This window comes from Bactrocera oleae, chromosome 5, assembly GCF_042242935.1.
Source record: "Bactrocera oleae isolate idBacOlea1 chromosome 5, idBacOlea1, whole genome shotgun sequence".
NCBI classification, from domain to species: Eukaryota; Metazoa; Arthropoda; class Insecta; order Diptera; family Tephritidae; genus Bactrocera; species Bactrocera oleae.
This window is the reverse complement of record NC_091539.1, coordinates 68,308,159-68,319,554: the sequence shown is the minus strand read 5'-3', so window position 1 is coordinate 68,319,554 and position 11,396 is coordinate 68,308,159. Positions and strand designations below refer to the sequence as shown.

The window sequence follows — 11,396 nt, the reverse complement described above, 5'->3', positions numbered from 1 at the left end:
TAACCCCTTAAAAGTCAAAAAACAATAATAACATCAGTCAATAAACCTGTCGTTCATACCAGACACTTATGAAAATTACATTTAAGTTGTATCTTCTTGTCGATACTGACAAAATATTGATACTCACAAAAATCCATTAACGAAACGTAGTAAAACCATTGTCCAAAAATTATGTGCGAAACTGGAGAAAACAGTAGACACAAAAGCTGCCAGCAAAGTGGACCATAACACCCGCCGACGTCCCTTGGTATCAGCAAAAAATCCCCACAAATGTGAACTAGTGATTATACCCACAAAATTTATTGCACTGAGAATACCTTTGTCGCGATTGGTCAGTTGCAATTCGCATTGAGCGATGGGCAGAACAAAGCCTATAGAAGTGGTCTCCAGCACCAGTGTGCCCGTTACTAAGCCGGATATGAAAATCAAAACATAGTTGAATTTTCCAAAATCTGCAGGAGAAACATTGCTTTATTTTTCTACTTACTTTAGCTCTATTTCTTCACTTACTTGTTAGTGCCAAAGCTTCAGTAAAGGTGTAGGTACCTGGCTCACGAATACGGTTCACTGTTTTAGCATCTTGAGTGCGAATTGTTGTGGCTGGTTATATTTTTTCACATTTTAGTAATTTTAATATGCATGTAAAATTTAGATATAATATATTGAGAGCGAGGTTTGAAATTCAAACAAATATAAATTTGTCTTTAAGGGAGTTGAACACATTAAAGAGATATGCGTGTAATACATACTTGTACGTATGTATGTGTATATTTCAAATAACCAATAATTAGTAGGCTTGTTTCTGCCATCAGGAAGAAGACGAATGCGAACAAGTTACTCCCACAAAGAACGAAATAACGAAAAAGTAGAGAAACGGAAAACTTGCAGAAATTAGCAAGGGCGTATCAAAACGTGTTTTTTTTTTATAATCACATTTCAACACTTGACAATTAACAATATAATTTTTATTTTCACAAAACTATTTACCATAACAAAATTTAAACAAATGCGTTAAATATCGCTTGTTTCTTGAGCCAGCAGCTGATTTCTGTTGACAAAAGGTTTTCGAGCAGAAACCAGCAGCGCTCTCTGGTTCTTACGCTCTCAACTTGTACTCTTCTGCTAGTTTTTTTGGATTAAGAAATACTCTTAAAGTAGAAACTTGGCTAGCTAGTAATAAGAATATTTATCCATTCAGAAACAAACTCAGTTAAATTTCAAATTTCACATTAATTTTATTCATGTATTTTAATTAAAAAATTTCGAGATGTTTTACAAACATTATAACATTTATGATCACATATTAGTAGACCAAAAGCAAATACAAATTTTTTCTCGTTTAACAAACTTGTTCATTTTATTGATAAATTTGTCGTTTTTTTACTTCGAACCTTAAAGTGGAGAAGCACATTTGTGTGCATAAAATAATCATAATAACATTTCGGTGCAAGAAATATTTATGTTATCTAATTTCAAATATCGTCTCTTTATTTATTTATATTTCATATATGAAAATTAATTACCCATTTTATAAAAAACAAGAAAATTTATTAAAGCAACACTGAGCGTCTTAATTAAAAGCACCAATCCTGCGAAACACCTAATTTGGTTATTATTGTTGTACAATCAAATATCTACTAACTTTCTAATAGCATTTATTTACTTTATCAAGTCAATATTTAAGCAATTGTAATGCATTTGATCAATGAACCGGTACTGACTCGCATATATTCCGTACACCCAGTCAGCATTAAAAGATTGTCAAGAGAGATGGCTGGTTCGTCACTACTCTTAAATTATTGTTATATCTTAAAACAAAGAAAAAAAATACTTTAGTGCATTTCGTGAAGATATCTCGTCAAAAGCACTTGATTCCGATCGTTCAGTTTCTATAGCATCTATATGCTATACCAATCCGATCCGAACAATTTCTTCGGATATTTCATTATTATCGTAGATAATGATCCGTTCCAAATTTTATGAAGATATTTCGTCAAATGATTCGTCGTAACTTCATGGCCATGTTTTTGTCCGAACAGTGACTGAGACTCGTTTTTGATTACAATTAACGATTGGACAAAACTATGCTTGGAAAAACACTTCTTAAAAACGCTTCATGTTGGGTTCGATTAGTTTTCAAATACATACATATCCTTACTAATTTGCTTTAGAATACAAAATAAACTTTAATAAACGATTCCGTTCTCCATTGTAACATAACCTAGTAACAATAAGTTGTACATAAAAAACTTCAAAAATATTTTTTACGGTCACGAATATTTTTAAAAGTTTGTTTTTTCAATTTTATTTTCTTTTCCTTTAAATCAATATAATCGTATATCAAAAAATCCTTATTTGTTATAAAAACCTATGTCTATTTATACTATGATATAAATCATTTAACTTATATTCAGATCAAATTTTAATATCACTATTACAAAACTCTAGTTAAATGGTTATGGGTTAATCGTTTTGCTTGACTTAAGTTACTAAGCTATGAAATAAATAATACATACATATATTCGTTTAAATCTATGCGCGTATACTTGTACAATACTAATTTCTTTACTAGATACGTCTACGCAAAAAACTAAAATTACGCTTAAAACTAAGGTATTATAATCCAACAATCACGATTCACTTTTGATCGCCACATCGGGGCTCTTACGTGGCAGCAGGAGTGCGAGAAAGGCGCATATATACATAGCGCCGCAGCAGATGTAGAAGTTCCATTCACAGTAATGACTCATCAGGGCGCCGGCTATATTAGCGCCGACAACACTGCCCAAACGACCCACCATAAGTGAAATACAACCCGCCATAGCGCTGAAATAAATGTGAAATTAGAATGCGTTTCAATTGTCAGCTCATCTATTGACCTACCGCATGTGTGTGGGGTACAAGTCGACTGTAACAGCACTGAGCACATAGATCGCCACGCCTACCAGGAAGAAGAGCACATAGAGGTAGGCGGCTATAGCTGGATCGACTATGAAGACCGATACTATGCCGCACGATGTGAAGAATATTAACGTAATAACTAAACGAATTTTTTATAGATTAATTTTCGCTTAAAAATTTTGTACAAATGCTTACAAAGTATTAATATTTTTCCCACACGGTTTATGACAAAGCCAATAAATGCGAATGAGCTGGCATACAATATTTCCATGATGAAAGAATAATAATATGTAGAGTCTTCCAGCTTGTCGATGCACGCGATGGTCTAAAAATGTATAATATTCAAAATTCAATATGCTTAATGAATTTAAATATTTTGTAAGAAATTTTCACTCACTCCATCAGCATTGTATAAGCTTTCTTGGTGGTCGTAGACAATCTCACAAATTTGTTTGTGGTCGCCTGGGTGTTCGTGCATGAATGCCGCCACACTATTAATTGTTTGCGGGAACCACATATACAGGCCATTGGTGACGACAAACAACCAAAATTGTATATGGCAAATGATCATTGTGATTCGTAAATACTTCCGTTGGAACAGTGGTGCTGTTTGGTTCCACATCGTTTGCAAAAATATTAGTGCGAAATTCGAATTGGAATCGAAGTTATTGTTAAATTTCATTGTTGAGACTGCTGAGTCATCCTCGGGCAGAATATGTGTAATCTTTGTTGGTAAACGAAATAATTTGTAAAAAGTGAAAGCAAGCCCTTAAAAAAGAAAACAAAAATATACTCCTACAAAATTTCCGTTTACTTACAATGAGCTCTTCCTTTCCACCATTCCAGCGATGCATTTTTTGCAATACTTCAATAGCTTTGCTCTCCTCTCCAATGGCAAGCAGAAATTTTGGACTTTCGGGTAATACAAAAAGTGACAATCCACAAAGAAATCCTGGTATGCCACATACGATTATAAACAGACGCCAGGGCTTGTAATCTATGCCCAGGAATGTTAAAGGCAGAACCCAATCTCGATTGATGACTAGAAAAGCGATCATTGGTAAAATCATTGCGCCAAGAGCGAATATAAATGCTGATCCCATAATAGCTCGTGAGCGTGTTTTATCTGTGTGGAATTCACCGAGGTATGCGTAGATTGTTGCAGTGCTAGCCAAACTGTAAAAAATGAGGAAGAGACCCGAATGAATGAATGCTCATGAAATAAAAAAAAAATTATAATAAATAGAAAGTTATTAATAATTAATTTACAATAAAAGTCTTCAAAAGCTATACTAAAAAAGTGACAATTTACGGCAGCAGATATTAAGGAAAAATAATTTAAATATTGCATTCAAGGGTCTATCGAGCGTAATCAGACCTATTTAGCTTTATCAGAAAGAGAGAGTGAGGGATAATATTATGCTTCACTTGGACTATCGAATTGGTGCAGATTTTCGAAGTCAAGAAATGAAATCAATGGCATAACATTGATATTACAGTAAATATTTATAAATATTATTTTTTTCATGATATGATACATACATACATATATACTTACAAAAATCCATTAAAGAAACGTAGTAAAACCATAACCCAATAATTGATTGCGAAACTTGAGAGTATTGTAATCGTAAATGTGGCCAACAGTGTAGGTCTCATCACTTTGCGACGACCCTTCGTATCTGCCAAAAATCCCCACAAATGAGAACTCGTTATTATACCCAGAAAACTGATTGCGCTAAGTACACCCTTATCCACATTCGTCAATTGCAGATCACATTGTGCAATCGGTAAAATAAATCCCATTGAGGAGGTTTCCAGCAACAGCGTGGCCATCACCATGCCGGAGATGAATATTAAAAAATAATTAAATTTTCCAATCTCTGCAAAAAAGTTTAATTGAAGTAATTAGTTGGGTATATATGTATGTATATATAATCCCTATATATTTATAAATATATTATAGTAGATCATAGATGAAGAATTTACTTACTTGTTAATGTCAAGCAGTCACTGAACGTGTGGGCATTTGGTCCCTGAAATTTGTTTACCGTGGCGGCATCTTGAGGGGTTACACTTTGTACTAGTTCACAATAATGGAATTTTTTTATAAGAAAATAATAATAAATTAATAAAAATTTGCTTCAAATAATCGAATTGGGTTGTAAATAATAGTTTTATGATTTTAAATTAAAAGTCCTAAAAAAAATTTGCTTATGCTGTGTTACTTATATGCATGGAAACTAACTTTGAATAACTTATATCTTTAGTATTAGTTGTATTATACCAATTCCTTGCATTTGGTATAGAGGGTGGACTAAAAACCAAACCTTTGTCTATTAAGAAATTAATTAAAAATATTCAGGAAAATAACATTCAAAATATTCAATAAACTGATGATTTTGTAAAAAAAATCTAGTTTGGTCTACCCTATACTTAATTTTTAATAATCCGATTCAGTAAATTAAATCGTAATAATATAATTTTTTGTGTCTGTATCTAAATACAGCTGTGCTTAATTAAGTGCTGTGAGAATAGAATTGTTCCAGCATTTTTTTTAAATTAACATTTTAATTGACTAACAGTAGCAAACACTTTAGAAGGGCCGGTACATAACACTAAAGTTTTTAAGAGATTGTGATTTGTGCAACAAAATACTCCAATTACGATTCTAAATTTAAGTTTATATGTACATGTTCAACCAAGTACTATGCGCAAGTAGTAGAAATATAGATTTAATTTATTCATAAAATAATTCAATTTTAATAATAGTAAACAGGTGTCACAATAAAAAGTGCATAATTTTATAAACAAAAAAAGGTATTTTTTTTAAATTAATTCCTAGATAGTGAAAGTATTTTCTCACAATCCAAGTCATTTGCTCATTATTCGCTTTTTAGTAATATGTGTTTTATTTCCCTTAGTCGAAATAAAGTCCTTTCTAAATAAAAAAAAAATCGAAACAACACTTTTATTTTTCATTCTCTTTCATTATGTCAATCTTTTCAAGATCTTCAAATGTTATCTTCACTACTTCTTGTTTCACAAAATTTTTCTATCATATCGAGACACTTAACGGTGTTAATTTTTTATTTATCAAAATAAATTTTTAACAAAAGAAAAAAATATATTATATTAATTAATATTTTTTATTTGAATTTTGTTTACTCAAAAATCTCGTCTCAATTTTCCTTTATTTTTTTAATGTTTTCTATTATAAGTTACAGTATAATACATTTGTATTCCCAGCGCTGTAGAGAGAACCCTGTCCAGGTGAGGATATACGGTGATCCATCAATTGTTGCTAAAAAATATGCACCAAAAATTTGCAGAGCACCGGGTCGCCATGAGAACTTCAGGCTTGAGAGGTATTTTCGTCGATTTCCCACCCCTCTCTGGATGATGCATAGTTCTCAATGACATTGCTTTCAATCTTATTATTTACTAGTACATTTTAATCGATTTCATTTCCACTCGCTAATAAATTTTCAATACACTTGTGGTATCACATGTATATTTTGTTTGCAATTTTAATGAATATATTTGAACTCATTGTGTTTTGGGGTATTCTATTTTTTTGTGTAATTTTTTAACTATATTTGGTCGCTTTTGCTTCTACAACTTCAATATTTATAATTTCCTTGCTTTTTCGACATAATAATTTATCCAGACCACGTCAACCCCTGTTTCAATTTACTCGACAACTTCATTAAGGGAAATAAATGTGGATAAATGCATACAAGTACATAGTATAAATTAAAAAGTAAAAAAATTACTTAGAGACATATATATAAATATCGAAAAATAGCGCATCGCATTGAAAAAAAGACAAAATCCTTACGAGGTTAAACTTTTTAATTACTTATGTCCTTAAAACACTATAACACATGTAGAGTGGTGTAGTAGTAAATATAAATTTTAAATAAATAATTTTTGACTTATGTCACCGAATTAATTTTTTTTTTTAATTTTATTTCGACAAATATTGTTAAAAAACTTGAAAATATTTGATATAAATATAAAAAAAAAAATTTAAATATATTAAGAACTTAAGCAATGACTAGCCACCAACAATCTATTTAATTTCCAATAACTATTAATAAGAAAACCTCAAAAAATTGCACTTTTAATATTTTTACACAAAACTTCTTCATATAAAAAATTTTGGATTTTTTTTCAGTTTCCTGAAAACAATCACAAAAATTCTAAACCGAAAAAAATATAGGTATATGCATATTTAAACACTTGCATAAATCCGCACAATATTTTTTATACACTTGCGTTGGGCTTACCCATTTTGTTTAGAATGAAAACAATTTGCTGGTGGAATTGAGGGTCAACCAGTAAATAAACACGCTATTTGCAAACGATCGGATAAGCGCGACGATTGAAACACGTCTCTAGTCCGCGACTTGGAGACCTACTAACTTTGCTAATCGATTTTATTTGTTTTAATAAAACACTTGTCAACTTGACTACTCACAAACCGGTGTGCGCATGCGCAGACTTCACACATTCAAATCATATAATATTATCACAATATTAATACTTAAATACTTATCCACTTGTTGTCAAGAGACTCACACTAGTCACTAAACCCGCGCACGCGATAGATTAGTAACCCAGTTTAGCGATGTTGAGGGTAACAAAAGCTCACCCAAGGCATACCGAATCAGAGCGATAACTGTCACAGACTAACTAAACCATTCGTAACGATTTTGATTTTGCAAAAGTGACTTACCAAAGCCAGCAGCCTACTCAATTCAAATCTCATCTTCAAGTGTCCACCTTCAATTCGTTACATAAACGGGAGTATCAACAATTGAAACGGTTCAATTTGTAAGCATCTTCACTTGTCGTTGAGTACGTTCTCACGTATGTGTGGAGTATGTAGTTGAATTTGAATACTTTCACCATTTAAATACAATACAATATTGCAATATATAATGTATGAGCTTAGCCGGTTCGATTTGTCTGATATGTTGCCGCAATACATGATTAGATGAATGCAAATACTCATATTTGTGATAAGAGTACTGTGCCCACACCCTGCAGGAAATATAAGAAAATATATTGAAATATATTGAATATTGAAGTTCAAAATATTAATCTGTTTTTAGAAAATGTCTGACGGATGAGAAGGTTTAGGGGGTATACTAGATTAAGAATATGAAAAAAAATAATTTTTTTCATAACTTGATAGTTTAGATAAATGTTTTCTTAAAAGCATTTTTCAAAATTCGAATTATTTTTAATGTTATAGCCACTTTGAGCAGCTTTAAACTCGTTTTTTCGATACTACTTTTTCGATGGGTCCGTCATGTTATCGCAAGTTCTAGATTTCGTCATTGCTACATTTTTTAGATGACCACAAGGATAGAATTTTGACGACGAGGGCGACGTCTTTGCTTTTTCTCACCTACTTCAAGAACGCTTAACGTGATGTTTTTTTTTAAATTTATTTCGTGTACTCGTAAAATATTAATAATAGATTTCAAATATGTAGCTTGTACCTATTTGGTGGTGTTTTTTGTTACTATATAAATATTGTAAATTCTTTTTAAAGTATACATATGCATGTATCTATATATCTATGTGCTAGTTAATATTGTTCGCAGTATGCCAAACATTTCTTAAACCTGTTGGCAGTAGAGTCTTGTTTCGAAAGTCATGGTCATGTGGTCACTTGTAGTGGACTTGAAGCATTTTACAAGTAATTGGTCTAAAATGTGCTGAATTCGAGATAAATTTTCTTACAAAACCGGTGTATTGTGTTACATTTGTGTAAGTTTGCCGGGTTTTCTTTAGACCCAAAAAAAGATATGTTACAGGAATTGAGAAAAATACAAAATGGTTTGAAAGTGAAAACATGAAATATTTTGCCAAGCCTATTATACCATCTGATCGAATTTGATCCGTATATACAAAAGAGTAGCATTTTCACGTATTTTAATCCACATTTTTATTAACTTTAAAATAGGCTCCTTTTGATTTTTTTGGGTTTTGGGTTCGACTCATATTTTTTGCGCCATTCGCTAGATTGTTGGACAGTTTCGACGACATATCCGTGGATAGAGTCGATACATGAGAGATGTTGAGATCCTCTGCTATCTCTCTGATGACAATACGACGATTTTCAAGCATCCTACGCTCTTTCTTTAAATTTTTCAATGCTATCGTCATTAATAGATGGATGAATCGCATGAGGCAAGTTTCGAAGACTTCACGACCTTCACTGAATGCTATGTGCCCTCAAATACTTGTGTTCGTGATAAAGTAGTCTACCCGAAAGACTTCTACAATACTTTCCACGTTTCTGTAGTCCCGATAGCATTGGGCACAACACAACATTTCAAGCAAACACTACTAACAAGCAAGGACTACTAACAGCAGATTTTTGTCCTGTTTAAAATATGAAAGCAAAGTGGCAATTTATGAAAAAAATTGTTGATTTTTATATTATTATGATTTTCATGAATCCAACCGTCGAGTTTTGAATGTATTTTAAGCTAAGGATTTCGTATAGTTCCATTTCCAGATTTGCAATTGCCTGTAATACTCTTGTCTGGCTGTCAAATTCATAACGGTAACGGTTAAAAACTTTGATTGAAATGCTGCTTCAACAGTTATAAAATGTTCTATCGTTTTCCCTCAAATTGCTTGATAATTATGTATACAAACTACAAATCCTGAGGTTCTTTGTAGATAATTTTTTCTAGGGATCATCGCCTGAAAATCTGTCTAGAGTTAATGTTGATAATTCTTATTTTTTATTAATATTAACGCAAATGGCATAACTTGTCTTTCGATGGGCGTACGTACTTCGTAACATGCTTTACTTAAATTCCGCTTAAGTCGACTTAAGCTCTTCAATTATTTCGACGCAATTACAAAGACAAGTATCCTCGCATTTGCATATGTATATGTTTGCAGTCAGTCTGTTAATTAAGAAACTGCGTATTCTCTAATTCAACAAATACAAATTTTATAAAATATTAAACCATAAATGTCTGGTTTTAGCTGGTTTAATTGTTTAAAATTACAAATCATCGAATCTATTGAACTTAATCCTTTACAAGTATTTGCGGGGGTTGTTTATGTATAAATATATATTTTTATATAACTAAATAATAATATTGAACTTTATTTAATTTTATATTTTACTCATTAAGTACATAGCTGTGATAGCTTATTAAAGCTCAGCTGGAGTAGGTTCTCGAGAATGTACAAGTAATGCATTATGCATGTGATATTCGCATGCGCAGCACGTGTGATTGATGACATTTATATGTATATATTGTATAGACAAATATACGTAATATACACTTAGGGTGTAGGTACTCGAGCTACGGTTGTCATTTTTAGAAACGATGTTGCAATGATTCCGAATATCGCTTCTGCAACAAATTAAGTTATTATTAGGTTCAACAGATTTTAGAACAACTCTCGGCAGTCAATTTAAATCTAGGACCAGGATAGGATATAGCTGCTATACAAACTGATCGATCAAAATAAGGTCCTTGTATGTAAAAATTTGTAATTTGACAAGATATTTTCATGAAATTTGGCATAGATTATTGTTCAAAATAATGCTATAATATTCGAACATTTATATGATACTGCTATTTTTTAAAATTACAGATGGAATTACATTTATCGAAGTTTATAAAAAATTACTAAATTCCAAACACTATTGGGCATGTTTTTTGCACAATAATGTACACATAATCATATATATGTATGTATATTATAGGTTTCTGACTTCTAAGTGTCTTAAATCCTTAGATTAAATTGGCGCTTTCTACTTACCTTGCAGACTGTGAATTTGGTGCCAATCATTTTCCTGACCATCTCAACATTGTATCACAACTGACCAATGCCATTATTGCATTGCCTTTATCAAAATCGTACTAAAGTGCTTATGTACTTACAAAATACACCTAGGCATATCTAAGTACAATATTTTCATACATATAGTATGGCACATGCAAGTGTACTTAAGCCGGAGTCAACTGAAACTTTCCACATTTAACTCATACCGCAGGCAACAAAAGACGTGAACCCGTACGATCTCAATAAAAAATGCTTATGCCTCCATAATGTCATTGTGGATTTAATATACAAGTATATTTTTGTATGTAAATGTTTCTGGGATAATTCCATCGCAAATGAGTTGATCAACGTTCTTCGAGTTGAGTCAAACACAAGTTGCATTTTTTTGCGTTTTCTTGTGTTGCTTTGGCGTGATTGTTGCCGGTATTATTTAATATATTTGTTGTACTTAAGTATAGTATATAATATAGTAGATGTGAACGGTGTTGACAATGTCGTCTTTCAGTGGCGATTATGGAGAGATGAAACCGATTGAGTTGCTGCACCCAGGCATGCATGTGCAATCGTTTCTATAAATGTCTGTGTGTTTTAGAGATGGTTGCGGCATTAAATATTCATTGTCGATCCCGAAAAAAATTTGTCGATTGCGTCCCGATAAATAA

The 11,396-nt window shown here is 31.9% G+C and overlaps 1 protein-coding gene across 2 annotated transcripts; it reads right to left on the bottom strand.

Moving 5' to 3' along the window:
* Positions 1 to 1,215: 1,215 nt before the first annotated feature.
* Positions 1,216 to 10,914, bottom strand: LOC106622354 (synaptic vesicle glycoprotein 2A). Of its 2 annotated transcripts, XM_070110028.1 has the most exons (9): positions 10,711 to 10,914; positions 7,643 to 7,950; positions 4,895 to 4,984; positions 4,460 to 4,784; positions 3,720 to 4,077; positions 3,299 to 3,625; positions 3,097 to 3,226; positions 2,884 to 3,040; positions 1,216 to 2,826 (listed from the first exon to the last, which is right to left on the bottom strand). In XM_070110028.1, the coding sequence occupies exons 4-9, from the start codon at positions 4,741 to 4,743 to the stop codon at positions 2,631 to 2,633; spliced, it is 1,452 nt and encodes a 483-aa protein (XP_069966129.1). In that variant the 5' UTR covers positions 4,744 to 4,784; positions 4,895 to 4,984; positions 7,643 to 7,950; positions 10,711 to 10,914; the 3' UTR covers positions 1,216 to 2,630. The 2 variants fall into 2 exon arrangements, with proteins under 2 accessions (XP_069966129.1, XP_014096979.3); XM_014241504.3 differs by lacking the exons at positions 7,643 to 7,950; positions 10,711 to 10,914 and adding an exon at positions 7,194 to 7,595.
* Positions 10,915 to 11,396: the final 482 nt, after the last annotated feature.

Coding starts and splice junctions, on each gene's coding strand:
- LOC106622354 (XM_014241504.3), bottom strand. Junction 3,041..3,096: donor GGGAAAAATATTAATACTTT/GTAAGCATTTGT, acceptor AAATTCGTTTAG/TTATTACGTTAATATTCTTC. Junction 2,827..2,883: donor TTGTACCCCACACACATGCG/GTAGGTCAATAG, acceptor CATTTATTTCAG/CGCTATGGCGGGTTGTATTT.